The sequence below is a fragment of the Embiotoca jacksoni genome, unplaced genomic scaffold (genome assembly GCF_022577435.1).
Source record: "Embiotoca jacksoni isolate LCO1_2020_lvr unplaced genomic scaffold, fEmbJac1.0.p SCAF_22, whole genome shotgun sequence".
Taxonomy (NCBI): domain Eukaryota; kingdom Metazoa; phylum Chordata; class Actinopteri; family Embiotocidae; genus Embiotoca; species Embiotoca jacksoni.
The window spans coordinates 3,994,002-4,021,901 of NW_027185363.1; the positions used below are offsets into that span (position 1 = coordinate 3,994,002).

The 27,900-nt window shown below is 39.9% G+C and overlaps 3 protein-coding genes and 1 long non-coding RNA gene across 8 annotated transcripts in view; 2 read left to right on the forward strand and 2 right to left on the reverse strand.

Moving 5' to 3' along the window:
• The window catches only part of kif1ab (kinesin family member 1Ab), a 29,107-nt gene extending 12,900 nt beyond the window's left edge, over nt 1-16,207 (reverse strand). For 2 of the 5 annotated variants that reach the window (XM_069157322.1, XM_069157321.1), the window contains exons 1-28: nt 15,832-16,207; nt 14,224-14,398; nt 11,524-11,597; nt 11,118-11,297; nt 10,866-10,934; nt 9,601-9,779; nt 9,314-9,425; nt 8,972-9,049; nt 8,777-8,842; nt 8,672-8,689; nt 8,501-8,579; nt 8,334-8,412; nt 7,921-8,063; nt 5,590-5,789; nt 5,330-5,409; nt 4,568-4,643; nt 4,362-4,441; nt 4,152-4,258; nt 3,940-4,023; nt 3,360-3,540; nt 3,110-3,182; nt 2,898-2,988; nt 2,643-2,791; nt 1,671-1,849; nt 1,047-1,184; nt 842-960; nt 615-700; nt 354-489 (exon numbers count right to left, since the gene is read on the reverse strand). In XM_069157322.1, coding sequence (XP_069013423.1) covers nt 354-489; nt 615-700; nt 842-960; nt 1,047-1,184; nt 1,671-1,849; nt 2,643-2,791; nt 2,898-2,988; nt 3,110-3,182; nt 3,360-3,540; nt 3,940-4,023; nt 4,152-4,258; nt 4,362-4,441; nt 4,568-4,643; nt 5,330-5,409; nt 5,590-5,789; nt 7,921-8,063; nt 8,334-8,412; nt 8,501-8,579; nt 8,672-8,689; nt 8,777-8,842; nt 8,972-9,049; nt 9,314-9,425; nt 9,601-9,779; nt 10,866-10,934; nt 11,118-11,297; nt 11,524-11,597; nt 14,224-14,329 — 2,962 coding nt within the window. In that variant the 5' untranslated portion in view covers nt 14,330-14,398; nt 15,832-16,207. Of the gene's footprint in view, nt 1-353; nt 490-614; nt 701-841; nt 961-1,046; nt 1,185-1,670; nt 1,850-2,642; nt 2,792-2,897; nt 2,989-3,109; nt 3,183-3,359; nt 3,541-3,939; nt 4,024-4,151; nt 4,259-4,361; nt 4,442-4,567; nt 4,644-5,329; nt 5,410-5,589; nt 5,790-7,697; nt 7,737-7,920; nt 8,064-8,333; nt 8,413-8,500; nt 8,580-8,671; nt 8,690-8,776; nt 8,843-8,971; nt 9,050-9,313; nt 9,426-9,600; nt 9,780-10,865; nt 10,935-11,117; nt 11,298-11,523; nt 11,598-14,223; nt 14,399-15,831 lie in introns of all 5 variants that reach the window. The other 3 variants (XM_069157324.1, XM_069157323.1, XM_069157325.1) reach the window with 2 other exon arrangements.
• A 3,073-nt stretch (nt 16,208-19,280) lies between these two features.
• agxtb (alanine--glyoxylate and serine--pyruvate aminotransferase b) lies at nt 19,281-23,367 on the forward strand. The gene is made up of 11 exons (XM_069157326.1): nt 19,281-19,584; nt 20,060-20,252; nt 20,392-20,456; nt 20,585-20,685; nt 20,795-20,865; nt 20,958-21,042; nt 21,142-21,240; nt 21,514-21,583; nt 22,133-22,228; nt 22,477-22,605; nt 23,051-23,367. Exons 1-11 carry the CDS (start codon nt 19,342-19,344, stop codon nt 23,156-23,158), a joined length of 1,260 nt encoding a protein of 419 aa, XP_069013427.1. The 5' UTR covers nt 19,281-19,341; the 3' UTR covers nt 23,159-23,367.
• Nucleotides 21,231-24,159, reverse strand: LOC138202947 (uncharacterized). Its single transcript, XR_011178685.1, has 4 exons — nt 24,062-24,159; nt 22,427-22,630; nt 22,178-22,261; nt 21,231-22,064 (listed from the first exon to the last, which is right to left on the reverse strand). It is a non-coding gene; the product is annotated as an uncharacterized lncRNA (long non-coding RNA).
• thap4 (THAP domain containing 4) lies at nt 23,514-27,477 on the forward strand. Its single transcript, XM_069157329.1, has 5 exons — nt 23,514-23,646; nt 25,150-25,303; nt 25,726-25,835; nt 26,320-26,423; nt 26,627-27,477. The coding sequence occupies exons 1-5, from the start codon at nt 23,622-23,624 to the stop codon at nt 26,741-26,743; spliced, it is 510 nt and encodes a 169-aa protein (XP_069013430.1). The 5' UTR covers nt 23,514-23,621; the 3' UTR covers nt 26,744-27,477.
• Nucleotides 27,478-27,900: the final 423 nt, after the last annotated feature.

Consider the following 27,900-nt stretch of genomic DNA (forward strand, 5'->3'; position numbering starts at 1 on the left):
TTCAACTAATTCATTATATCAGATAGTTCAACTTTGATTCATATTCATTTTTCCTTAGTGATTTTAACGTAGCCACAAGTGGGTGTCTATAGAAGGACAAACACTGAGGTGTGTTAATAATATTAGCTCCTTATATATCCTATGCTATAAAGAAAATAAATGTTGTATCACTGAATTTGGCAAGGAGGTTTTTCTTCAATACTTTTGTTTAAGATCCGGAGCTCAAGCTCTGTAAAGGTTGAACTATCATCAATACAGTGTTTAAATCTTTCCTGGCCGGTAAAAAGATTTTCAACGCAGCCATGATCTACAGACTTGTATCTTAAGCAGTCCCTGCACAGATCTCTACTCACCTGCACAGGTGTTGTTGTTGACTTCATCTGCAGAGATTCCTATCTCTGCGTTTTGTCCTTCTCCCTCCACAATTCGCAGCTCCTCCTGGGAGGTGTTGGAGTGTGACATACTACCAGGACACGATTCAGTCTGGAACTGAAACAAGACTCAGCTTTTGCCTCATTTACACTATTAAACATTAATTCCAACTCTCATTTTACAATCTCTACATCTGAGTTTCATTTGATTTTGACTCAGTCAGAAAACACCCGATTGAATACCTTTTCAAACTGTTTGTCCTCGAAGGAGATCTTGGCAGTGCCCGACTGCCTCACACCAGATCCGTAATCAGGAGCCTCTTCATCAGCTAAACGGACACGAAACAGAAGAAAAGATGTTACACCTAAATGTAAACAGTCATTTCCAAGTACAAAACAATTCTAAAGAAAAGCTATCGTGACATGTTCAGCAGCATCTAACCGTGATAAAACCGAATTTCTATTTGTACCTGATATGGCCTGCACAGCCACTCTGAGGAACCCTTTAACCTCTCCTTTCTCGCTGACAATGGCCACGCGATGCACCAGGGGCACCGGGTACAGCAAATTACTCAGGTACACAAAAGCCCTGAGGAGAAGAGTAAGATTGATGAGGGGGTTTTGGTTCCAACAACAATGAAAGAGCATGATTTAAATCCGTTGGCGTTCACCGACCTGCCCACCAGGCGGAACCAGGGGAAGCGGTCGTAGAAGGGGTCGCCTCCTGTTAGGGCGTGGTCGCAGTCCTCCACAGCACTGCTGGGCAGCTCTGCAGCTCGGTCATACATCTCTCTCATCAGGTCCAGCCTCTGCCTGCAGGGGGAGGCATAAACAGGAGAAAACAATTCAGTGGGTGCTGCCACATGGATTAAACCAGGATGTAGAGCTCGAGATAAAAATGTGAAGTCACGATCGAAAAATGAAATGATCATAGTAAAAGTCTCGGTACAGGGATGTGCCTCATAAATGTGTGAGGGACAGACAAGATCACACAGACATATGTAATGTGTAGTTTGAGTAAGAATTTCAATGTACTTTTAAAATCCCAGAAGATTAGAAAGAACAACATACTGGACAAATTGAATTTGGGCATTTTGGTTGTTCTTTTAAAAAGCATCTGGAATCTGCTCTTGATTTGCATCTATTACTATGTATGATATTTTTGAGGCCATGAATATTTTTCATAAGCTTTGATGATGAGGACCTAATCGCTTAAAACTCCAGGATTTCACAGATAAATAAGTGGAACCGTTAGCTTCAAGCCACCACTATTTTAATCACTAAACTCTCAGTTAGTACCTGAGTTTTTCCAGAGTCCAGTAATGTGTGGCTCCGTTCTTTTGATCTTGTACTTCGACGGCCACTATCGTTTGAGGGAAAGGTCGTCTCTCTCTCTCTTTAGCCACACTGGGAGGCAGCAGGTCAGGGGGCAGCGGAGAGTAGAGAGTGTCTGTCAGCAGGACGAACTGGAACTGCACCTGTAAAGATGGCACGAGATTCAAATCGAGTGTTTTTTTTGTATATATTTTACCGCATTAAACCTGTCATATTTCAATGGCATTAAAATATTACTCCAACAGCAGCCGCTGTAAACCCGTACTTGATATCATTAAGTAGGCATAAGAAAAATGTACACAAAGTTCCACAGATTAAAGTCAGGTACAACAACACCTGCTGCTATGAAACATCAGAGATATTTCATGGCTGCAAATATTCAGCATGACAATAATAGTCCTTTTTATTACAATACAACACTCAGTACAACTTAAGAGGATGGCTGAAATCAAAAACAGTGTGAGACATAAAGGAATCACTGCACTAAATTATTGTGACGTCCAGACAATGTTTGTCACACTGCGACAAATTGGATTAAATTCAGTCATACTCATGAAAGCAAACACTTCAAGCACCAGCACCACATTAAGACGATGCAAAAAAATGTAAAGTCAGAGAAAATTTAGCATCACTGTAATGTGGTGCTGGTGCATGAAGCGTTTGCTTTCATGAGTATGATTTCTCTGCCAGCTGGCCATTGTGAATTCTGACTTTAAAAAAAAAATCTATCTTGACGAGTGCAGGAATAGCGTGATGATTTTATGAAGGGATGACATCAAGACAAGAATGCCAGATTTAAGACAACAAATTAAGACTTTCAATTTAATGACTAGAACGAATTAGATGCTGTAGAAACTCCTTTTTTAGGTTTACAAAACAATTATAAGGAAGCTACACAAAAAGCTTAAACGAATAGATGACAAAAGTAAAGCTGACCTTCTTCTTCAGCTCAACACTAATAGCATTAGCCTCTTTGAGGAAGATGGCGTTGCCCCAGAGCAGATCCCTGAGGGAGGTGAACTGGTAGAAACGCCACTTTCTGAAAGCCCACAGCGCCAACTCGGTCTCACAGTTTGTCCATGGCACTGGGGAGCAAAACAGTTGAGATGTGATTATATTTTTGCCAAATCAAGGCCTGATACAAAAATTATTGTTTTATAAGTCTGTAACGGTAAAAAGTGGCAGTATCACCTTCCTCTTCGGGCTCTTCCTCTTCCTCAGGCGACTCCAGGTACCGAGAGTCTACTTGTTTTTGAAGGGCCTCCAGTTTACTCTCATAGTCCTGAAAGAAAACATGATCCACAGGAACATACATTTTTAGATACCTCAGATGATTTATGAATATCAATAACCAGAATAATTTGTCTTTCAATTTGCTGTTATTAAGCAGAGCTTCAACTCACCAGCCTCTGCTGTTCTAGTAGATTACTGGCTTCTTCCCTTTCTTTGCGGTATTGATCCTCAAGCTCCTGAAGCCTGCAAGATTTAATGTCAGTTAACATAAACAAACTGTGCAAATAATGATGATAATAATTCTAATACTTAAAGAGACAAATCTCCAAAATCAGGGTGCAAAGTACGACACATCTTAAAACTTAATAACCTGAAAACAAAATGGTCACTTTTCATTCATCAATATCCCTGCACACCCACCTCTGCTCCATCTCCTGCTTCATGTCGATGCCTTGTTTCTCCAGCAGCTCTCGCTGAGCGAAGGCCCAGTCGACAGGCTCCACTGGAGTCTCAGCACACGGCGTCCTCTCTCGCTCCATACGAGCCTGCTCCGGGTCGTTGAAGCGAAACACGTGGCTCTTTCCCATAATGATGCGGTTGCCTTAAAAATGCAAATGAAAGCTTAAAAGCTAAAATTTATTTTATTTATTAATGGATAAGGATGTTGTGCTGTGCAGAAACAGTTGACACTGGCATTTCTGGAGCAACAATGACATTACAGATTACACCGTATTTTTTAAAAAAAAATGCATATATAGATCAATGACACTTTCTGTAAAATGAAAACTGAATCTCAGTGGTTTACTGAGATAACTAAAATAATTTGGTGGCTGTTTTCATTTTCAGACTAATTTCTCTCTCTTATAGGTATAGTAGGTTAGTTTTACAGCATCTACTTAATGTATATATATATATATATATATATATGTATATATATATATATATATATATATATATATATATATAAAAATATATAAATAATAAGATGAATTCAATTTACCAGACCGCAGAACAATGGGAGCGGTCACTCTCTTCCCATTCACATATGTCTCTGATCCTTCACACGGCTCCAGGATGACACATCCTATTCCAGAAAAAGTCTCTTAACCATCACAGCATTACAACACAGTATTTAAAAATGTATGTATTTATATAGTGGAACATTTATTTAACACTGTTATATGTTGATCGCCAGAGATCTGCAGCCTTTACCTTCTCCCTGAGGGCCGGTGGTGCTGCTGAACGTGCAGTGTTCATCTTTGATAAAATGGCCGCTGAGAACGATGTCTTGGCGAGTCTTAGCATTTTCACGGCCAACTCTGAAAGAAGATAACATCATCAAAATTATACAAATTCCTAAAAGAACACATCTATTGTATTTGGATGGATTAACTCTCAAACTGAAAATAGATAAATCTTTACTTGGTGATGCCATCTTTGATGTAATACAGAAGACACTCGGACATCAGCGGATCTTCATTAAGGTTCACCAGATGAGGGGTCTAAAAGGGAAAGGACAAATATGTTATAGTGTCTGTGTGCGCTGGGAAAGTTCCTGTGACTGTTGTGTGCCTTTTTTGAGGTGTCTGACATGTTTGAAGTCTGTGCAACTAGAACAAGCATCTTACCTTTTTAGGGGAGAAGACGCCAACAGTGCCTCCATCTTCTCTCATGGCAACACCCATCTCGGCCAGCAGGGCCTCTCTGCAGGGAGCAGTCGCAGAGTCAGAGTCATAACGTAGGATTTTACAAACAACAATAAGAAAACAGGAATGATTGGAAGATGTTAAGTGAGAGGATTTTGCTGATGATTCTGCCTCTACCACTGTTAAACTTTTAACTCTCACTGCTCTGCCCATATGGACATGAGGACTATATGAATCCTTCATGGACTGCTGCTACTATAAATAGTCACAGGTGTATCCACACAAAAATCCATTGAATGTATGATTATAATAGACAATCTAATAATTATTAGTCATTTCCAAATAGAACTACTGTAATAACATTACAGCAAATACAAATGAAAGCCACAGTTTGAACCAAACTGGTGGACCAACCAGCTAATGGAGGAACTGACATTTCAATCCCTAAATGCATGCTGGGTTTGCCAAAATATAGCGTATTCTTACTCTCAAAATGATATGGAAATGTCACGGTTCAACACATCCTTTAACTTTACATCCAATCAAAAACAAGCTTATTGTTTAAATGTAGGCAGACCATCACACAAGACAGGCAGTTGTGGAAAGGGTAAATTGACTGTAAATTTCAGGGAAAAGATTAAGAATAATTGAAATAATAAACTATCGTGAATGAGAGTTAAGGACAGGTCTTCCATCCAAAGGAAAGCCCCAGTATGACACGCAGTATAAACATCTTGGACAAACCTCTCCATACGGATGGCCTCAGTACGACGCAGCTTCTCTTCCCATGTCTCATTGAGCTCTGCAATGATTTTCTCAGTTTCCTGTTGGTGAAATTATCAAAGATATTTACAGAGCCCAAACTGAAACATCAATTGCCTGACACTTTTGCGCTTTCTCTGCAATTCCCATTAATGTTATTTCTTTCTTTTTGTGCACATCTAACCTCCATGTTCATAGCACTGAACATTTCCCATCTCGACATCTCCCCTCATCTTTCCTACCTTGAGTCTTTCAATGGTCTCCTCACTGGCCGGGCTGAAAATGCGATCATGGAGGTTGCTGATGGAGGCAGCGCGACTGGACAGGGCCGAGAGTGAGGGGGAGGGGCTCATTCCCGTCATGACGTTGGTCACTGTGGAGAGATCACCCCTTTGATTGACAGCCTGGCGATTATTCACAAAGTTCTTGTAATCGCACAGGTCTGCCAGAGAGAGAGGCGTTGTATGGAGGAGAGCAAGGAAGGATGGACAGAAGGACGGACGGAAGGTAGGAGCAGACGCACGGTGATTAAGGAGAGACATCGGGAACAAGCAGGGAGACGGATTAAAAAGGAGAAAATAGGGAAACAACGGGGAGGAGTACAAAAAAAAAAAGAAGAGAAAGCTCAAATGATGGATCAAAGAAGCAGAGGTCCTTTGCTTACAATAGCGATTGCAGACAGTGAGAAAAGAGCAACTCAAACTGATAGAGCATAAAATGTCAGAGAGACTGAAGGCTCAAGACCAGGAGACTGTTTCACAAAAGCAGAATCCAGAAATCCAGGACAACAGAGGAAAGCTAGGCTGGATCTAGTCTAGTCAGTGAATCGTGGCTTAATCTGTTTCACAACTGCCAAGCTCAGGTTGGCTCGGTCAAATCAGGTGTAATTGATCCAGATAAATGCGCATTCACAGATGTCTAAGAAAAGACTGTGTGGTTGATTACAGATTTACTGACGCATATACATGTAAACAATCACTAGTGTTTGACGATAAATACTTTCCTATCCAACCTGTTGAATGTTCCAAAACCTTTTCTCAGTATGAGCCTTCATCATCGATGATGTCATGTAAAATGGGCATGCCATTGTAAAGGGAGAAACTTTGTTTCCATAAACTTTACATATTGCCCTTATCACTTTATCTGCCATTTCTAATCATCTCAACAACTGCAACACAATTTTCATCAAACTTCTATTGAACAGCAGTCTTAATAAATATATTTTCTGCATTAAAAGCATATAAATAAAGCAAAATAGCCAACTAACATTAAAACATGGAATAATTGTAAGAAATTGGTTTCTGATCAAAGTGACTGCTGATTGAAAGGCACCAGGATTAATCAAGCCTGGCTCTTAGCCTGGTCAGCAGGAGGCTAGCTGCACAGAATAAATCTCCATGGTGATTTATGTGCCACTGCTTTTGTGAAACCAAACCAAAGCTTATTCCAGCCAGGTTTAATCCCTTGTCTAGGTTTTGTGAAACAGCCATCAGATGTCTTTTTTTTCCTGACACTGAGCTATACATTACCAGGCTCAAACAAGCTCGCAAGCACGGTTATGAGAAAGTTTAAAAAAAAAAAATACAGATACATCACTACAATGAATAGTGACCACAAACAGCCTGAGTGGTTTCTTTTTTTGTGAAGCATATACTAATGTCTTTGAACTGTTGAGCACAATCTTTGGTGGGATAGCTCCTGGCATTGCAGGCCTCTAAGCACCTGACTCATGTAGCTTTAATTAACCAAAAAAAATACTGAATACACAGAAACCAGATTGCAAAGTCAGTGATCTAAAATGGCGTCCTTCCAGCAAGTTCTTTATTCCATGGTCACAATCTTGAAAAAAAATAAATAAATAAATGCATTAACAGCATGCGGTATGCCAACCCTGGGTCACATTGTTTTTTGCCTTCCTTTTATCTGCAACATATAATGAACGACAGAAACAAAGAGTCACTGTGGGGTCACAGTGTAAAGCTTTTGCAGACCATTGAAAATTGTAGATAAAAGTATTCAGAGATTTCTCCCCCCCCCAAAAAAAAAAATACTGAAAACATGTGTTGCCATGGAAATCTGAACAAATGGAAAGAAAAGAGGACGCCATTTTGCAGAAATCCTAAGAAACAAATTAATGGATTACAGCAACAAGATTTACCTTGTGGAAAATGTTTGTGTTGCTCTAATTATTGTGTGCTTATAATGTTTTTGATCAAATCAATGAATTGTCTGACTTCACAAATAGTCTCTTGGGATTGTTAGTTTGGTCTCTAGTGTGGTGGAGAGGGAAGGGCCAGCTTGCGATTCCTTTCTAGTAGTTGCAAAGCGCAGGCTTGCTAGTTATACACACATTTCAAACCAGTGATGGCCGGACCCGCGCAGCGATACGCTGATAGGACAGAGGAGAGAAGAGACTGTGTGTGAGAGACACCCACGTTCCAATTTAACCACCGTGTTCAATGTACAGAAAGGAAACACCTTCACAAAAGCTCTTGCTGACAGTTTTCTGAGCATGTGTGTGTGCATCTTAAAGTACACTATATATGAGTTGTGTTTCCCCATTTGACACTCACTCTCTATGATGTCTCCCAGGCCCTGAGCATACAGCAGGTCTTTGAGACGAGCCACCTCCTCTTTCAGCTCACGCACCAGGCGGTTGTTGGGGTCCTCGTTGATCACAGCGTTGCAGCGGATCTGTTTGGCACGATCAGCATACCTGAAGGGATAGAGGCCATCGAAGGTCAGAAAGCCATTAAACTAGATCAGCATACTGAATGTCCACGAATGATGTAACACCACAAAGATACATGTAGTCCAATTTTACTCATTAGTATGCAAATTCATGCAGGAAAAATAATCAAACATCTTATCAGTACATCTATTTACCAGGTTGACCCTCTGGGGTAAGTCTGACCATATTTTTAAAATGCATTCCCAGTGAAAAACATCTGATTTAATAGAGATAAGAGATTTCATGACATCTCACCGGAGAGTACTGAGAGTTTCATCGTAGTTAATATCTGCAGGGCTGAGGGCAGCCACCATCGCTGTGCGAGAGTTTCCTCCTGAAACACAGAAAAAAAGAAGATGCTTTAATTGACACAGAACAGACACAAATTTCATTCTGGAGTTGTTTTCAGTGTGTTTGCATACCCAAGTTCTCCCTCAGTAGCCAAGTCAGAACTGAATCTCTGTAGGGAATAAAACTCTCCACCTTCTTCTTTTTCTTGTTCTGAACATTAAAAAAAACACCATTTATTTGCAATGCACCCTGAAAAAACACTGAATAAAAATAAATTGTGATATGTAGTTCATAACACAGACCTTGTTTGGTGCTGAATCCTAAAAAGGTGCAAGAGAAAATAGTTTTATATTTAAACAACACAAAATAATTTCCAGAACATTCTCAGCAAAATGTATAAATCATACCTGTTCAGCAAGAGCAGAAATAACTTTCCCCAGTGTGGTCAGAGATTTGTTAATGTTTGCTCCTTCCTGCAACCACAAAAAAATCACAATCAGCCATTTGATGTATTCGTCCATCTATGCATGAGTACATTTAGAATTTGAAGTACATCCAAAATTAAATCCTCCCCCCCGGATGCAACAGCAGACTGTACTCACCTTCAGTCTGGTTCCTTTCGCTCCGGTTGAGTCGGCTCTCTCACTGCCAGCCAAGTCCACCAGACTGATCTTACTGACCTGTGATTATCATATAAAACATTTTCAAAACAATTACTCTCTGTGTAGAAGATTAAACATTCAACAGAGCTAATACAATTCACCGGAACCGCACTAGAAGAGCTGGCAGTAAAGTGTTAAGTGCGGTTCTGAGTCAAAACAGCAACACGTTCATCAGATAACGACAGCGCAGATGTCTTCCTCTTAGCTCATAAAAGCTCATAAAATCATTTCAGCCTGGGAGCAACTCTCCTTATTGATTTTTAAAGCAGGTTGTTTCCAAACCTTTTCTGATGTGTTTTCTGAATCCATGTCATGTTTTTTCTGTGTGAATATGATGTTGAAGACAGCGTGGGAGCGGCTGCTGGTCTCATTCATGTTGGTAGCAGCCACAGTCCTGAAAAAAGCAGAAATCCATACTCAAACATTTCTATCCATCAGTTATTATCTGCTACAAACATCCATCATCCGATCCATCCACTGATGAATGAATCAATCCCAGCCAAATAATTGATGTCTTCATCTTTCCCTTCCATCGCTGCTAGTTGATTAGCTCCTCGTCGCTCTCTAACCTGGCCTTGTTTCCAGAATCCATCAGGTCCTGAATGTCGTTGAAGGAGGTGACGGCTAGTTTGGAGAGATCTTCGACGTAGGGTCCCATCAGAGGGTGCTCTCTGACACGCAGGTTTCCTTTGTTTTTGGGGTTCAGCAGGTCACGCACACGCTCACAGTAGATCTCCATGTAACTCACCTGTGGGGATAGGTAGTTGGAAAAACAAAATCTATGAGTTACTAATCTGCTGTTTTAAATGCTCTGTGGGTTCTGGAGCTATAAAAGTTTAAAAGTGAATGGATTAGTTTCTGACTATCTGATAAAATAACACAATTACAATATGAGCTAATCCTCTGCAACAGGATTTATGGTAGAGGAGGATAGTTCATCTAATTTATCTGTTTTTCCCCTTTTTATTTTAATGGCCACAATTACACCATTCTTCAGCCAGAAAAAGTGAAAATAAAATATTAAAAATTTCCAAGGGTCCTTGAACTAATCATGTGCATTGAACACTTCTGTCAGAAAAAACAAAACAAAATCTAAGATCACAAAAGTGATATTTCATCAAATCACTTTATTGTACGTGCCATTTAAAAATTTGCCCAACATTATCTGTGCAAATGGATAATTTTGGGCAAATTATCAATATTATGTGCAGAACCAAATTTTTTTCATGACTCTGCTGATCCCAACAGTCACGTGATAAAATTCAACAAATCTTCAACTGAACTGCCAGCCAGAGCCAAGAGTAGAGGATGGAGAGCAGAGAGCAAGGTTTAAGAGGTTATAAGATTGTAAATACTTGAATATGTATGGCATGTGGAGCCCTACACTCTTTTTTGCCAGTCTTGGTAACACTTGTGGGTACTTGCCAAAACGTATATATACAGTGTATAGGCTCCATCTTTTTCAATTTCTGTAAAATAAATCATCAAAGAAATTAAATTTATGTTTTTTCTTATTATTTTATTCATGACATTATAACTGTGTTACACTGCACAAAAGTACATTTTGAGTTCCTTCCTAATTCTAGCCATGATCATGCTGTTTCCAAAGAGGTGCACAACTAGCTGGTGCAGTAAAAAAATCAACTCAGTGAATAAAAATGTGACAGGAGCAAAAGCAGCCCAGAAACTGCTTGGAGTTAAGAGAGTTAAACAGCAGAAACTAATTGATTAAGTTTCTTTTTATTAAATGTAAGTTGGTTACAAAATTGAGCTAAACTGAGAGTTATTCTGCAAAGGAACACCTGACAAATATGAGAAACAGCTCATTACTCACCTCCACAGAGTAAGACTTGCTGTTGCCGCTATTACTGTCATTGATCTTGGTGAAAAGATCCTCGCATAGCTAGAAAACAAAGAGGTAGAAATCATTTTGTGGTCAAAGTTGCATCTTTACAACTGAAGAAGAAGATTTTGATCCAATATCTGTGTGCATGAATTCTTAAAAAATGAACTATTTGCTGTGTCAGTGAGAAAATTTAAAGGATGTTGTGTTTCATTATCGGTCAGGACTATATTCTGTATTTACCAGAGGAATGATTCCCTGCTCGTCTTTCTCTTGTCGGCCCATCATGGTGTAGCTTTTCCCTGCTCCTGTCTGGCCGTATGCAAATATACACACATTGTAGCCTTCAAAAGCATGAAGCAGCATCTCCTCTCCGATGTCCTTGTACACCTGCATCTGGGACGCATAGTTGATGTCCTCGGGCTGCAGACATAATGAGAGCAGCGCGGAAATTATGCGAGAGAGACAGATAATTATCATTACTTACTGCATTAATGTTCTAACAGACATCAAAAACACATGAGGTGCTGAAGGCAAAAAAGTTAAATCAATTAGTCACTGGTGATTCGTTTCAGAGCAAATCAGTAATTTTCTAATCTAACTAGTGTGACTGTAGATGTATTTAGTTGCTGAAAGCTGTAAAACTCACCGTTGTGTGTGACCAGTAAGAAAAGTCAAAGTTGAAGCTCTTGTTTTCTTTCGGCTGTTTGGGGTTCAGAATCGCTAAAAGACACCGATACAGATCAGTTAGAGGCATCGAACGCTGCGTCACTCTAATAACCTGCATATTCCATCATTCAGACTTTTCACATACACTTTTCACTTTACATAAGCTGCAGGATGACAACTGTAAAAACGTTTAAGTTCATACTGATTGTAAATCTACATCTTTTAATGCAAAACATTTTCTCGCTCAGCCTTTGTCTTTTTGCTCAGAGCCTCTATAATCTAATAAAACAAGAACACTCAGTATACTTTGTCTTTGTATGTTCAAGACTCATGGTGTATTTAGCCTGTGGGTTCCCTTTGGTTTTCTTCTTTATGAATAACTATATTAAATATGTTATGTATAACATGCTCCCAAATAATGCTTTTTTTCTTTTTTCACCTTATAGTCAGTGAAGTCAAATAGTGTCCTGTCTTGTCTGGTCTTGTCTTTTTGATTATTTACTGCTCCTATATGTGCCTATTTCAAAGCTAATTCTAACCAGTAATCCAATCCCACACTGTTCAACCCAGAAGCGTAATGTATTTGTCAGTTGTTATCTTCACCTCTACAGTATGATTTAGAGTTTCTGGTATTGTAATTAAAGCTAATTTATCACCATATACTGTAAATAAAGCTAAACTTAGCACCTGACTGGTTAAAATGCACTCTCTTTGAAATAATATCACTTCTAACCAAATACAGAGAACAAAAACCCACTGGATCAGAAAGGATTCACATTTAGGGTCGGTAGAAGGAGTTTTAAATACACCTTTTTTAAAGAGAGTAGTGGTGTCGTGTATGTTTAGTATGAAACAAGAACAGAGCAGGAGCAGCTGCTCCCCTGGCTGCAAATGGAATCCACTGTATTACCCCCTGTGGACAAGTTCAATTATAGCAGCAGCAGCAGCAGCATCCTGCAGAAACTTGCACCCAGCCTGAAGCAACACAATGTGACTGAAAAATATCAGAGGACGGAGAGCTGTAAGCACTTGAAACCAGAACCAGTGAATTTAAGGAGTTGAAGTAAGAAAGTCTAAATGTTCTTTAATGAGGTCATTAAAAACGCTGGCAGGCACAACAGGCTGACACACCCCCTCTGTCTCCCTCACACACATACACAAGCATCAGCTGACCCCCAGTCTGAACACGACCAGAACAACGAGGCCTTTTTGGTGCCTGCAGCTCGTATGATGAGAGAAGAGAGATGCGGCGGTCGCTGCATCCTACGCACACTGACGGGCTTCAGGCCTGACTGAAGCTTTTGTGTCCCTCTCTCACTGCCAAGATGCTGCATGCCTCCCTGCCCACTATAATGCTGCTGCAGGGCAGAGCTGCCTACGGGACAAATAACTGAGGGGAAATGCTAAACTTGGCTCAATGTAGGTCACCGAAATATGATCAAAACAACGGCAGGGCATCAAAATATTTCTGTGTCTCACACGGTACACACTTTGTCTCAATCACAACCTTCTAATCACTGTATCAAACTATCTTAATTATTTATAAGGACATGTTTTGATTGAGGTCAGCAGACTGGAAAATCACCTGAGTAAGCATCTTTCAAGAACTTGTCAATGCTATCAACATTTGAACTCGACCTATTTATAACCTATTTACTGTAGATTTAAGAATTGACAACATAAAAATGGAGCCTGTTTGCAATGTATATAGTCAATGGGAAATGAACTGTGTACGTTGGTGCAAGTGTGCAGTATTTTAGTGCTCCAGATACGGTAAATACAAAGACTACAATAAAAGGAAGATGTATAGAATATAGTTGTTTTTTTTAATAAATATGTCATTGGTATATTTTAAACTGTATGTACAGTACGCAGGAAACGTTGCATAATCATTAAATACAAGGCATTGTATCTCCAGTTGCATTCATTCAAATGTGCATTTTCTTTTTAAATGTTATGTGTCCAGCTTTTAGGTGATGGTAGTATCTCATAAATCATTTTGATACAAATTAAACAATTCAAGTTAAAGCTGGTGGTTACGTACCACGTTAACCCCACAAATTATTGGGACAATATCTTTTTTGCCAATGGATAATATTGTTATTGTGCAAATATTGTTAATTTTCTAAAGTTTAACTGCTGGGCAGAAGATGGCTCCTGCTTTCGTGAAAAGTTTGTATCGTGTCTACATCAAACTCTATGTTGTATATTGGACCATGAATGGCTTGATTGTAACGTAATTTCATATCCACATCTGAAACTGATTTATGGTGATCACAGAAAAACTTCTCCCCACTCAACAGATGAAAGTGATGACGGCCTGGGCGTATGAAACTGCACATAATTCATCCTGCACAGCAAAGCCACAACACCCAAGGAAAAGTGGGGAGAAGGAGGACTAAATGGTACTTTAACTAAATTGGGAGAAATATAAAAATGAATAAAACATTAAACTTCTTCCTGACAACTGAAGTGCACTTTTACTTTTTGCAAAGGATATTACAGTTAAAACAATGCAGGTCAACATGGAGTAGCAAATGCACATTTTCCATCTCTCAAAGCAATGCAATTACAATATTGACGCCCGTTATTTCATTTTTATCATCTAACACAACATTCAAATAAAGTAAAGTTTAATTTCCCTCTGGAAAGTCTCACTGCCAGCTGACTTCATACTCACTCGTGGTGTTTCCTGACATCTGAATGATGCACTTGCTGTCCTTCCCAATCTCCCTGGAGTTGAAGGGTCGGACCCTCACCGCCACCTTCACCGAGGCCGCGGCCATGTTTCAGGTGAGTGCGTTAGTGAGCGGAAGAGCTGGAGATCCGTGTGGCTACAGATGCACACCTGGCACCTGCACAGGTAGAAGATGAAGTTATTGTCATAGGAAAACAGACGTACATGACCTGCAGTTTAAAGGCCCATATAATTTTTTGATTTGATTTTATTCACTTTATTAATCCCTGAGGGGAAATTTCTTCACTACAGCAGGGGGGCTCTCAGGGGGGAGCTCAGGGAGGAAGCTGCAGCAGGCTGCCACTAGCGCGGCGCCAGGTAACCTGACCTGAGGTGCATGTTTTTGGATGATGGGAGGAAGCCGGAGAACCCGGAGAGAACCCACGCAAGCACAGGTAGAACATGCAAACTCCGCACAGAAAGGCCCAGGACCGGATTCGAACCCGGAACCTTTTTGCTGTGAGGTGACAATGCTAACCACTGCACCACCGTGCCGTTACACTTCTATGTCACACAATATAGTTTGACAGCTACAACTATAGAATTATTAATAATTATCAATATCTTGTTGTTTTTATTAGTAAATGTTGATGATAAAGCTTTGTTAGCCAGAAACAGCTAAGAGTAACACATGGCATATTCTCGATTTTCAACCCTGAATTACAGTCAGTTTGACTTCAGATAGAAACACACAGCTCCTAAAACACGCTGACTAAATAGCAGGGCCATAATTTGGCAGGAAGACCATCAGCATCCCTGCTATTCTCCAGTAAAATGGCTGCTTATTCTCCGGGCAGCATCCCCACCATGGCTCAGGCCTTGTGATGAAACTGTATCTCCTCACATGATGTCTGGGATTGGCTGTGGTGTCTTTCCCTGCTTTTTCACAATAATATCTAACTACTGTTTTTATTTCTTTGAATCCCTTAAAGGTGGCTTTGATCTGTTTTCTTTGTTAATTTAGAGATTTTTAAAGGTATATTTGCTTCATAACAGTGCAACGCACATCGATCTTCTCAGCCTCAGTCGATGAAAAAACCCAAATCCTGCTTAGATCTTTATAATCAGTCGTTTTTTTTTTATAGCCTACACAATAAATTTGAGAAAAATATGAATTATTTGAGAATGAGACTATTTGAGAATATTTATAACCCATGTAAATATTGTCTCCTCCATCTTGCTCGGGCTGCCGCACCTCAAAGACAGGCCGCGTAAACACTCACAGCTCAGACACCAAATCATCCAGCACTGCGTCAGAGAGGAGGTCAGATCATATTATTACAGACTAAATTACATTTGGCACTGTTATGAGCTCATGTGGATCCAATAGACTGCATTTGCCAGTGGTATTTTTGTAAATGTATTTGAGCATTTGAAAGACAATTGTTGACAGCAGCGAAATCAAACACAAAACACCCTGACGCAGCGTCTCTTGCATATACAAAGGCCTCGAAATCACAAACACACACACACACTGTCCACACTAAGGCGTGACATCCATTAACACCGTTATTCTGCCATGAAAAACATGTCGGTGGAGCCGTAACTTACCTCGGCAACTCAGACTCGACAACCACAGAGGGTGAATCCCCTGCCCATTCAAAGCGGCGCACGATCCTCCGACGTTGAATCTCCTCGGCAGCCTGTAGTTTAGCCCGGTCTCTCTGTCTTTGGTTAACCTACAGCATCATTTCCTTCAGCGCATCCATACATGGAGAATCCGCCGGAGAAAGAGGGAGTCTGCCTGGGCTTCAGCTTCAGCTTCAGTAGCAGCGCTGGGCGGGCCGAGTGCTGAACACAGCGGTGCGTCGATTAGAAAAGAGTGGGAGACAGAAGGGGGGGGAGGGAGGAGGGAGCGACGGCCAAACGGACAAATAGGAGGATGGGTGCGGGATGCTCCAGCGGCCCGCCGTCAATCTGTCCGTCAGTCGGTCTGAAAGTAGGCAAAATGGCGGTGCAGCTGTGCCAGGGATGCTGGGAGGCGGTGATGACATCAGCATCAGCATCATCAGCAGCAGCAGCAGGAGGAGGAAGCCATGAGGCAGAGCGATGCAGCACAGGAGGAGAAGGATGAGGAGGAGAGGGAGGGAGAGGATGGATCATAACATACCTCAGAGAGAGAAATATGGACACAAATAGGAAACTGGAGGTTTAATGAGACAGTGATGGACCAGGAGAAAACTGGGAAGAGAAAGGAAGCAACTGCAGACCCAGATTTGAAGAAGTGCAAATAGGTTTGAGAATTTTAGTCCAAAAATACAAACAAAAGCAGGTTTTGCTCTATTACTGCATGGCCCTGTCTTTGTTTACATACTTGTACTTCTTTTGAATTTGTTTCAGTTGTGCACATATGATTCTAAAAACAGCTAAAAGCAGTACAAGTTGCTGACAGGCATACCGGGATCACGTCTCTCAGTCCTCCTCCAGCAGAAAGGTATAAAGGCACGAACGTAAAACTTGAGCCGCTGGTCCTCTCAAATGATCAACAACACAATTTCTGTGTGAAACCAATTTGACAATCACTTCACATCATGATTAGTCAGCTGTCTCAAGCTGTCTTTCCTCATTCTTCACGCACTGTCTCTGTCATGAGTGCAACACTGTGAATACCTTTACATGGGAGCCAGGGGAAATTTCTGTCTCAGGGCCACCTGATATTGAAATCTGTCCACTCATAACAGCAGTCTCTTAACTGCAAACTGCCTTTCTTAAAGGACTAAAGCCATAAATGTTGCTAAGAGTTATTTTGCTGACAGTTAACTGAAGCAGCTCATTGTAGCTGAGATTTGAAGTCAGTGGTTTTGGGGGTTTAGTGACAAGCTATAAAGTGTTGACAGTGAAAATTAGACAGGTTTCATTCTCTCCTTCTGTGTAAAATCTATATACCTATTGCTCTGCAGCTCTCATATACAGTGTGATGTAATGTACTGTAATAACATTGTGAAGTAAGTAGCTACTGTCCTGATTTAAACCAAGAACGTGGATGCTTATTTTTTTTTTTTTTTTACAAGTGTCATCATAACCCAACGTTCCAGTGGATATAGATTCGCATCTATCTAAGGGGTACATTTAGTAATTGTTTTAAGTAATCATGAATGATATATAAAGCATATTTCTGTTTAGACTAGGATGACATTGGTTGGGGTTTATACCGAACATCCGCAGGCAGTTTTCTTGCTCCCTCTCTCTATCGCTCCCCAGCTCCTCCTCCTGTTCTGTTTGGGCAGATTTTGAGTGTTGAGTGGAGGGCAAAGGCCAGTAAAAGGGTGGAACCAAGTCCCATTTATTTACCAGTGGTGTAATTATTTACCCAACCACTCACAGAGGGCCACCTACTGTTGCTATGACATAACAGCTGAGAAATGCAAAAAATATTCTGTTTTAATTGTTGACAACAAGGGAAGAAAACAGATGCTAAAGGAGCAAAAACTAGATTCTGTTTCCTGCCGGTTGTATGACTATCTATGAAATAAAACAAAATGCCTTTCAATTGGATATATCATAACATCACAGGAAATCTGAATGTAAATGTTTGACTTGAATGTGTTGGCGAGGATGCTGACATCGTTCAAATTTTAACATCCTTCCTCCCCCACAAATTAACAATTTTCCTTTGAACACTTGTCAAGTTGACAATGATCTTTACATAATGCTATGGTTTGAAAATGATAGTAGGCTTGTCGGAGGACAGTTTTCCGCTGAGAATAAAACATCAGCAAATATGAGTATTTTGCATAAAATGTAAGAAAAAGTGGGAACATAAAACTGATTCTGCAATTTTTTGTTTGGAGTATTATAAAGTTAAAAAAATAAATAAATAAATAAAACTCTTTCACATTAGTAATATAGAGCCTCCCACATGTGCACATTCACTATTCAATTGAAACTGGATTAATATAATCAACAAACACTTTGAAATGAAATTCCAAAAAACTGGAACTGGCTAATATTTTTACTGAAATATTTGATCAATTATCAAAATATCTGGCCATTTAATTTATATTGATTGTCAGATTAAATAATATTAGTATTGAGTAAATTCTACTATTCTCTATATTTTGCATGTTTGCACACTTTTACCACAGATACAAATTGAATTTGAGAAAGCTGTGAACTTCACACTGTCCCTGATGGACATTGGTGCTATTATTATCTTAAACATTTCAAGTTAAATTGTTATCTACCCTACTTCCTATAATGAAATCTCGTATATCATTGTGAAAAAAGTTCTTAAGCAGTTAGTTAACATTCTGTTTAGAAACAAAAATAACGATTGTTATAGAAAAATTGCCCAACTACCCAACAAAGTGTGTTCCTGATATTCGACACTGTATATAATAAAACTGAGCCATTTGTGTGTGTGTTTGTGTATGCCTGCATATTTGCCTGCCCCTCTTCTTCCTCTGAGAGAGCAGATTGGCTCTTTGAGGAGACTCCTCTTTACAAATCGAGGGCTGCTGTGACAGAAGTTACAGACAAAATCAATAAAGTCTGCAAACTAACCTCAACCGGTTCTAAGCTGTTACGAGACCTCACTTTTCCACCCAGTTCAAGAATCAAGTGCTGTGGATCTAGAACTGTAATGAGTCACCAAAACCAGCCCTGGTGGATCCAGACTAGAACAACAGTACCTGCATGAATATCGGAGTCATTTCAGGACAGGTCAAACATTTCTTAAAATAAAACATTAGCTTGAAAACAGTTGTGTCACAGATATGTTTGATGTACAGACACTGTACAGCACAGACAATAAAATCACTGACTGATTATTTGTATCCATATGTTTGGATTTATATTTGAGTTATATCTGCGGAAGTTACAACAACCATATAACACAATTCAAAGCCTATATAAAACACAATTTGTTTACCATAGTAAACGTGGCATTGTGCACCTTGTTTCCAACCCATTGAAGTGACGCACACACCACCCCGTGGCCACCAGGTCAAAGACCTGTTTGTTTTAAATCTTCACCCAAACTCACATTCAGTCCCATTCTCTCCGTCCGTCAGAGGTGACCTCACTCAGTGCAGGTTTCTCAGGATCAGGACACCAGCCGTGATGCAGCGGGCTTTTTTCAGCCGGAGCGCGCTGCTGCCGCTGGCCGCCAGGAGCGCGCCGGTGCTACAGCGCCTGGACCGCTCCATGTCGTCCGTCACCATACCGCCGCCGGCATGCATGCTCCGGCCGCTAGAGGCGCCTCACCGTTACCTGTTTGGACCGGGACCCTCAAACGTTCCTCCACGTATCTTAGCCGCAGGGTCTAAACCGATAATTGGTCATCTGCACCCAGAAATGTATGAGGTAAATGCTTTAGTTTGAAGCTCAGACTCCCCATATTGTATATTCTAATTAATTTATGGTGAAAAAGGCAAGTTTTACCCAAGTACTGAACTTTTGGGTGCTGTTCCATTTGATGTCTTGTGGATATTCGAGAAAAATTTGGCACAGATGTTTTTTTTCTGCATCTTAACTTTGTTTGAGTAAAATTGTTTGAATATTTTCCGGTCACTGAATTTTTTTTTTAATTTTTTTATTTTTTATTTTTTATAGGATTAAATTCGAATTCAAAGTTTTGTTCTGGTAGACAAATTATTCATGCTAACAATTCAATTCACTAAACACCAAATAAATATATTGAGCCTGGGCTCAGAGCTCAAATTTTTGTGCGTAATTACGCACATGTGAAATACACACCATCTATAATCCGTGGTTATTAGAGTTATGACCTGAAAAATTGAACTAAAAAGCTGTTTTACGTTTTCCTTGCATGTCATAGATCATGAATGACATCAAAAGAGGGATCCGGTACGCCATTCAGACAGAGAACAACATGACTATAGCTATGAGCGGTTCGGGGCACGCAGCTATGGAGTGTGCGATGTTCAACGCGGTGGAGCCCGGAGAGAGTGTGCTCATAGCCGTCAACGGCATCTGGGGAGAGCGCGTTGCAGATATTGCGGAGAGAATGGGTACGTGTTCAGGCTGTTTGACGCCACACGTAATGTGTCTCCAAAAACACCACGTTGGCATTGATTCTTAATTAAACCATTTATTTGTTCATTTTCTACAGCAGTAAGTCATTGCCGTTATTTTTTTTTTAATCTCTAGGTGCCAATGTACACAGAATGGTAAAAGCACCTGGAGGTTATTTCACCAACAAGGAAATTGAACAGGTAGGCACAAAGATCTGAAGCATTTAGAACCCTATAATGGTGGGGAACTTTTCAGGTGAATGCATCACTCTGTTGCACTATCAATAACCAGAATACATGTGATCAAACTCCTTTTCATGTCTCTCTAGGCAGTAGAAAAACACAAGCCGGTGTTGTTTTTCCTCACACATGGAGAGTCCTCTGCTGGTCTTTGTCACCCAGTAGATGGCATTGGAGACATCTGCAGAAAGTGAGCTTCCGCCTATATGTGGCTCAGACAGACTGTTGGAGAAACTAAAGCATGGAATAAAAGAATGTAACGTGATGTTTCTCGCTGTTTACCATCATTTCTCCCATAGACATAACTGCCTGTTCCTGGTCGACACAGTTGCTTCACTTGGAGCAGCACCAATTTTTATGGACAAGCAAAGTAAGGCAATGATGAAAGATTTGGATTTTCTCTTCTTACTACCACCAGGAGTGCTTGCATGTGCTTTAACCCGTCCCTTATTGTATACCCAGATATTGACATCCTGTACACCGGTTCTCAGAAGGCTCTGAATGCACCTCCCGGCACAGCACCCATCTCTTTTAATGACAGAGCATGGTAAGGAGGGACTCTGTGGTGTCTCCCTGGTTTTATGTGTGCATCCTAATCTGTCACAACTGCATAAACCAACACACTTTTTTTTGTTTCCCTTCAAAGCCACAAGATGTTTAATAGGAAAACAAAACCAGTGTCCTTTCTCTTTGACATGACACATCTGTCCAACTACTGGGGCTGTGATGGCAAACCAACCAGATTGTAAGTCCACCACAGAAAAGTGATTACATCCTGATTGTTGGCAGTTTTATTGTCTTCTTGACTTAAACTTGACTTGAATTTCAACTACTGCAGACAAACTACCACAGTGAGAGAAAAAAAATTATAATTTCTCAAAATTATTTAAGCAAATGAACTTTTTTAGTGGTGTCAGTGTGTTGGAAAGATTCATGCCAGTCAATTACACAAGTAGTTTATGTACAAGTACAAATAATCCAATTAACATATGATTTTATCGTGTGATCTGGGTTTTAGATATCACCACACTGGTCCAGTATCTGGATTCTTCGCCCTGAGAGAGAGTCTGGCAATTCTTGCTGAGAAGGTAAAGGGATATTTCATAACTTTTTCAATTACTTTATTGAAAAAATATTAAAAATGTTCTAGAATTTATATTTTATTGAGGTTTGCGTTTTAAAATTAATTCCCCTTGAAATAATTTGGTAAAAGCTTCATTCTGCCAGGACCTTTCATTAAGAGCTTGGAGGTTCACCCCTTTTGACTATATGCATGTGTATTCACCATCCACTGCCATAAGGAACTTTTTTAATGTCTGTATTAAGAAAAAGATATAAAGCAGATGTCCAGACTTCTAGTTTAATGTTTTGTGATCTTAACTGTTAAGACTCCAACAATACAAATCATTGTGCAGTATGCTCACAAGTCTCCTGATTTTTGTCAATAATTAAATCCATCATTATTACCACTAAAATATATGTAAGTCCAGTGTTACAATTACCATTGCTCTCAAAAGAAGTGTTGTCATCCTTGCTTCTTTTGCCTCCTCATGAGTTGGTATGCCAGTTCTGAGGATACAAAAACAATCACCTCTTTTAGTTAATCATCTCTAAACTTAATCTTTGTCTCCCTCTAGGGGCTGGAGAAGTCCTGGAAGAAACACAAGGAGGTGGCAGCCTACCTGTACAGAGGACTGGAGGATCTGGGCCTCAAGCTCTTCATCCCTGATAGGGTGAGGCAGACACTCTGGTGCCATAAAAACAATCTACAGAAGTACGATGAAGCATCATTTGCAAGAAACAAAACAGAACAGAACAAGATAAACAAAACTTTAACTAAAAATCATCGGTATCAATATTATATCATTTAGATGTGACACGGTTTGTGTTGCACTAAAACTGAGCAGAGTTTTTGCGACAGCATTCCTCACTCGAGTTCCTCTGTTGTGACCACAGTCATTTTGTGACATGTGTCCTGCAGGATTTGAGGCTCCCCTCTGTCACCACCATCGCGATCCCTGAAGGGTACGAGTGGAGGGAGATCTTGGCCTACATCATGAAACATCACCAGATGGAGATGACGGGAGGACTGGGCCCTTCCATCGGCATGGTTAGTTGATGCTGATCTTTCATCCCTGTACAGTGAAAACATAGATGGCTCAACATTATGGCCATGACCTTCAACTTATATTTATGGTAGCTAATTTTGTTCAGTCTCAGCGGTGGAGGATGCTTTTAACAATTATGTATCTTTTTAACTTCTTATTTTTCTTTTCTGTTAAACAAACACCTAACAAATGGAAATATTTAACATTTTGCCTTAAATTGAATTAAACCAACAAACACATATATAATGCTAGTTAAAATTTTCATGGAGCGTCTCCAGGTAGCTAAGATTGACACTCACACCAGACTAAATATTTAAAACGAATTGTTTGTCGGGTTTAACAGTTACAAGAACAATGTCATGAGTTGTGCGTATAAACTTCTTTCTGAATCACCCTGCTGAGTCACTGCAGACGGTATGCTTATGTACTGTACTCTCTTTTAATTAGGTGATCAGGGTCGGATTGATGGGATACAACTGTGAGAAGACTAATGCTGACATGGCACTGCACGCCCTGGCGGATGCTCTCAAGAACTGCAAAAAGAGCAAGGCCTAACACCCCACAGTCGCAGACCACTACCTTCAATCGTTAGGGATATTTAGTGTCTCCACATGCAGGACAGATGGAACAGTTCATAAATTTCAGGAGTTTTTCTGTTGCTATGATTGCAGAGCTTCTCTTGGCTGGTTTTGAAATAAAGATGCAGCTGTTTAGGACCATGCTGAGTGCATCAATGTCAATAAAGTGTGCTTTATTTTATCAAACACTTCTCCTGGCTCAATGTCTACCAGTAAACAAACAAAAAAAAAAACTATTACTGTGACGGTCAGTAAAAGTTAGCTCCAGTTACATTTATTGAAGCGGATTACATTATTTGTAGTGCCTACCTTTGTAACTACATTTCCCAGGATGCCCTACGGTGATGGGTAACAACGTCACACTGCAACAACGTCGTCGCAGTGTCATTTAAGTGATTCACTTTACTCTCCTTCTGGCCAGATTGCACTTTCGTTCATTCATGGCGTGTCCTTTCAACCACACGGGTAGGTTCATTGTTTGATTTTTGAATTGATAACAACTAATGTGACACTGTAATAATATTTTACTTTCCAACTGTCAATTAGAAATAAAGTCACAGGTACAGGCTGTGAGTGCCAGCTCTGCTGACTTACGTTAACGTAGAAACCAGTAGCTATTTTTTAAGGGTACTTTACTGAAAATGATCAAAGTGCGAACGTAAAATGTCCGCTGAAGTCTGTCTGGACCCTTTAAATTAAACCGCTGCGCACAGTTTACGACAGGAGCTAACTTTACTTTAGATAGTAAATAAATAAACACCGGACCAACTGCTTGTGTGCCGTGACCTCTGTCAAGGGGCGAGTCCTCATTTTTATCTGTAATAGCTGCAGGTTTTTGCAAAGTTTTGATTGCCACACGAGAGTCGTGTAAAACAGTCACCTTCCTCTGAGTGTTGTGTCCTCTTCCGCCACGATGCCGCCATCTACTGGTTCGACTTCCTTCTTCCTGTTTGTTCATCTTCGAGGATTTTACCGGAAGCTTGCATCCTTGGCATTGATTGCAACAGTGCCATCTTCTGGCAGTGGTGGAAAAAGTGTTCAGATTGTGTACTTTGTAAAAGCGCCAGTGCATTAATATATATATATATATATATAAAAAAAAAAAAACTAATTACAAGTAAAAGACCTGCATAAAACAGTAATAGCAAAGCTGTATCATCAGAGAATTGTTACAGTCAAAGGTCTGGTTGATGGGGCTAGTTTAAGCTTCTTTATATGCACAAAGTCCATATGTTTCTGTTACTTACAATGTTATCCCCAACTGTAGCGGCACTTTTATTTCTTGCCTTAATTTGAAATAATACCAATTCTACCAAAAGAGAAAAACTCCTGTTCACAATAGAATTAATTATTTGATCTTAGGCCTTCCCACGCCTCAATTTATGTTAGCATTTCCTTACACGAACCTGGCAGCCTCAAACTCTGTTTTCAGTGAAGAGTAGTTTGTAATAATAATCATCTTTGTTTCTACCGCACAATTAACGTCTAAAATGCAATGCAACATAAAAGTGAATGATAAAATCCATTAATGAAGTGAGGTTTACAGCACAATAGACCTTTTCAGAGCCTGTACCATTTGAAAGAAAGCAAAAAGAGAAAACAAATATAGTTGCGGAAAAATTTGTAAAAGATGTGTTTTAATATTTTATTAAAAAGTCTTTTGATCAGTTACCTTGGTGTTGTAAAGAATCAATTTGCATCCATATTTTTGAAGATGATTGGCCTTTTCTATTGAAGATATACTGACATTTCACAGCAGGAAAAATAAATTATTAAACTTATGGTGGCTGAACTCTATTTAGCTACATCAGTGCTGGGGTCCTGGTACTGTGCTTTGATGGCTGTTGTGGTTTCTTGGGACCCTTGCACAAAACAGAGCCATCATTAATGATGGCTCTGTGACACCTCTGCTTTTCCTGCTTTGACAAGGAGCCTGAACTGTGTGTGTTTTGCGTGTTTTACCCTCAGCGGAGTTGAACCCAGCCCTCCTCCCTCTCGACTGGCTTCTGGGTACCTGGGAGTGTGATGAACCCGGAGAGGGCTGCTTCCCCTCCATAAAACCTTTCCGCTACACAGAGACGCTGCACTTCAGCCATGTGGGGCAGCCAGTCATCAACTTCATGTAAGTTTTTATTGCTGAAACGATTAACCTTAAAAAAATAAATAAAAATAAAAAAAAACGGTGAGTAGGACTGGATCTTGATAGATCATTGGAATATTAGATACATTTATTACGAGGACAGATCATTGGTTCAGCTGCACTTGAGCTTAATGCATATGGTTTAACTGTGTGCGAGTAAAGGTCTAAGAACAAACTCATAAAAGATGGTTTTGTTCAACGTTAAGAAGTTCAGGCAGTGTTCATGCAACAAATGTATAAGAGGAAACCATCCATCATTCAAAATAAAATATTTGCTTTATGTGACAATGTTAAATTCACTGGCACTTCACTTTACATTAGCAAAATGTATCCTGCTTCCTGTTTAGACACCCATGTGGCAGATGGGACTGAATCCTTACTCATGCTGATATTATGTTTTAAAGGTTCAACGCATTTAATGCAGAGTCCAAAAAGCCTCTGCACAGAGAGTGTGGTTTCATCCGAATGCAGCCGCAGAATAACAGAGTGGCACTCATCATCGCACAGAACTCGGGTAGGTTTCACGCCTCTGAACGCACTCTTGTTTTTATATCCATACCCTCGTTTTTGACTGAACATCTCTCAAATGTCCCACTTCAAATAGTCCAGAAGAAGCAAGTCACCGAAATACACAGAATATGTTTTTTAGTTTTCACATTAGTAATGGCTGACAGTGTTACATCAGGACCATAGTACAAAAATATACCACACAAATACACCAATATGGCAATAACAGTGTTAACTGTTAACTCAACAGTGTTATGGTAAATGTAACATCTGAGCTTTTCCTGAAAGGACAAATAAAATCTCTGCTGGAAAAAGATCTTCTTGCAACGGTAAAAATACAGGCTTTTATCAGGTAAATCTTGCATCGTGTCTATAATGACTTCAAAGGACACAATTATGAATTAAATTCTGTTTTATTCTGGCATTTACCCTCAAGTGTACACACACACACTCTTCACACGTTTTGATTGGCAGTGCGTCTTCTCGTGCAGGTCTGGTGGAGATCGAAGAGGGAGAGTTGACGGGGCAGAGGCTGAACCTGCAGACCCACGCTTTAGCCAGAATCTCTTTTGCCAAGGAGCCTCATGTACAGCAGGTAAAACTCATTCTCTGATTGCACATCACGCACTGACTGTCAACATGATACCTGATCTACATTAAAAAAAAAAAGTTCCATGTTCAACATCACTGTCCATAATAGAAGCAACAGAACTTTTCTCTGGAACTTATTTTGATCAATAAAATGACTTCACTGCTGCTTTGTGCCCGTGACCCCACCTGCTCTTCTACATCTTTCAGATCTGCAGAGTGTTTCAGCTCCGACCAGATGGGAAGCTGGAGCAGACAGTTTCCATGGCAACAGACAACCAGCCACTGATGCAGCACTTGCACATCACCTACCGTCGGTCATCTTGACCCAACAAGAAGGCATGTGTCTCATCCACCGCAATACATTGGTCTGGAAAGATAAATGTTGCTATAAACAGTCAGACCATCATATCAAAAATATCTACAGCTATACTGTGGTATACTTTTACAATAGTGGTAAAGGAGTTGTGTTTCAAATACCTGTCAAATTTAAATAACATTAATTAACTCAAAATAAATCATTTAGGTAAACCTTTCTTTACATTGTCTTACATAAATTACATAGTAATAACAGGGCAGTGTTCAGTCTTATTAAATTATTAGTCTAGATATTTATTTCATATTGGATTTCCATCAAATTGTCACACTTATGAGTGTAAGGGTGCTTGAGTAATGTTGGTATTTATTGTCCAGATGATTAAAGCTGTAAAGCAACAAAGTGCAGAATTAATGGAAAATATGCACACCATGTTAATATTTTACTTTTATTGCACTATTATAGGATTATAAGCTAAAGCAGCTGCAGAAAGCCAAGTCAATGCACTGTGCTTTTGGGTGTGTGTCACAGGGGTTTGTTCTTACACTGGATGGTAGTGTACTGTATTTATATAAAGTATAATGCTTCATAATAGAAAATAGGACCATTTAAGGTCATTGTTCCCGTCGTATGTTTCAAGATGTCCAAGTATGGTTTTGTGTCTTTGACGTGGCGCCTTCATTGGTATCCATGTAGATGTCTGAATGGTACATACATTAAAATGCATTGACTTCACTGACTGAAATCTCTTGCCATGTTTAAGCTTCTTATTCCGTCCTCATGGATGATGAAAATTAAATTTTCCTGTTTCATTGATGCTTTCATGTGTTACAGCGCTTCAGAATGAAGAACATGACCCAGCTTACCATGCCTTTATTCTCTTTTACAGTATGTTTTGGCAAAGTCTTGCCTTCATTAGACTGAAGACAGTAAATTAGGAGAGAAAAAAGGCACCTGCAACAAAGGTAGCCTATTAAACTGTTATTTCACCTGGAACAACTCCCAGTTATTTTTCCAAAAGTGTAAGTCTTAAAAGTCTCTGCTTTGGAAATATTTATAAGCTGGATCTTGAGTCAGCCTTATTCACTGCCCACATCTGACTTTTCTCCAGTGATTCAGACAGTGATATGAAATGTCATTTCAATCTACCAGGCTATCCTTCCACTTT